Source organism: Raphanus sativus, chromosome 7 (assembly GCF_000801105.2).
Source record: "Raphanus sativus cultivar WK10039 chromosome 7, ASM80110v3, whole genome shotgun sequence".
In the NCBI taxonomy this organism is placed as follows: Eukaryota; Viridiplantae; Streptophyta; class Magnoliopsida; order Brassicales; family Brassicaceae; genus Raphanus; species Raphanus sativus.
This window is the reverse complement of record NC_079517.1, coordinates 24,291,854-24,292,614: the sequence shown is the minus strand read 5'-3', so window position 1 is coordinate 24,292,614 and position 761 is coordinate 24,291,854. Positions and strand designations below refer to the sequence as shown.

Below are 761 nucleotides of genomic sequence, written 5' to 3'. Positions count from 1 at the left end.
CACGCGACCCTCATCGCCAATAAAAACCTTCAGCGTTCTGATGAACCAATAACAAACTTGAAAGTGACCCATTTTGCCAATTAATTCACTTATTGCATAAGGTATAATACAATAAAATAAATAAATCAGATTTTTTATTATAAATAATGAAACAAAAGAAAATATATCTTTTTAAGTTGAGAATATATTTTAGATTTATGACTAGTAAAAACGAAAAAAATATTAATTTCCAGTCTGTAAAGATTCATCGATCTCCACATCCGAGCCTCCTTCTAAGATCTGAATCCTGCGATTAAGACTGTTAAGATACTGGTCAACAAGATAACCTAGATTGTTAAGATCCCTGGCAGAGCAGGATTATTATGACCCCCGGCTGGAATAGTTAACTGTCCAATCTGAAGAAATCGATACATATCTTCCGTGAGGTTAACCTCCCGGTTGTCCTTCTTCTTCTTAAGCATAAGTTTATCGGCTTTGGTTATCCTCTGTTGGACAAAGTCCTGTTGATTGACCACATTATTTTGCCGATCAATTTCCGGCAAGTTGCGAAAAGTAGTAATCACTTGTTTCATACCCTCAACGGAGGGCCACACCTCAGGGGTAGGATCGTAGGGACTGTAAATGATAGCCCCGGCATTAATCCCACATAAAGTGAATATCTCAGGCGCTTTTTTGAGCAAGCCCCTCTTCCTTTTTTTGTAGGCTGTTTTTCTCGAGGAGTTATTGACGATGAAAGCAAGTTTCACCTCCCTTCTCGTCAT

The 761-nt window shown here is 38.1% G+C and overlaps 1 protein-coding gene across 1 annotated transcript; it reads right to left on the bottom strand.

Annotated features, from left to right (window-relative positions):
• Positions 1-222: 222 nt before the first annotated feature.
• LOC130498117 (agamous-like MADS-box protein AGL80) lies at positions 223-761 on the bottom strand. The gene is made up of 2 exons (XM_056991480.1): positions 388-761; positions 223-343 (listed from the first exon to the last, which is right to left on the bottom strand). The coding sequence occupies exons 1-2, from the start codon at positions 759-761 to the stop codon at positions 223-225; spliced, it is 495 nt and encodes a 164-aa protein (XP_056847460.1).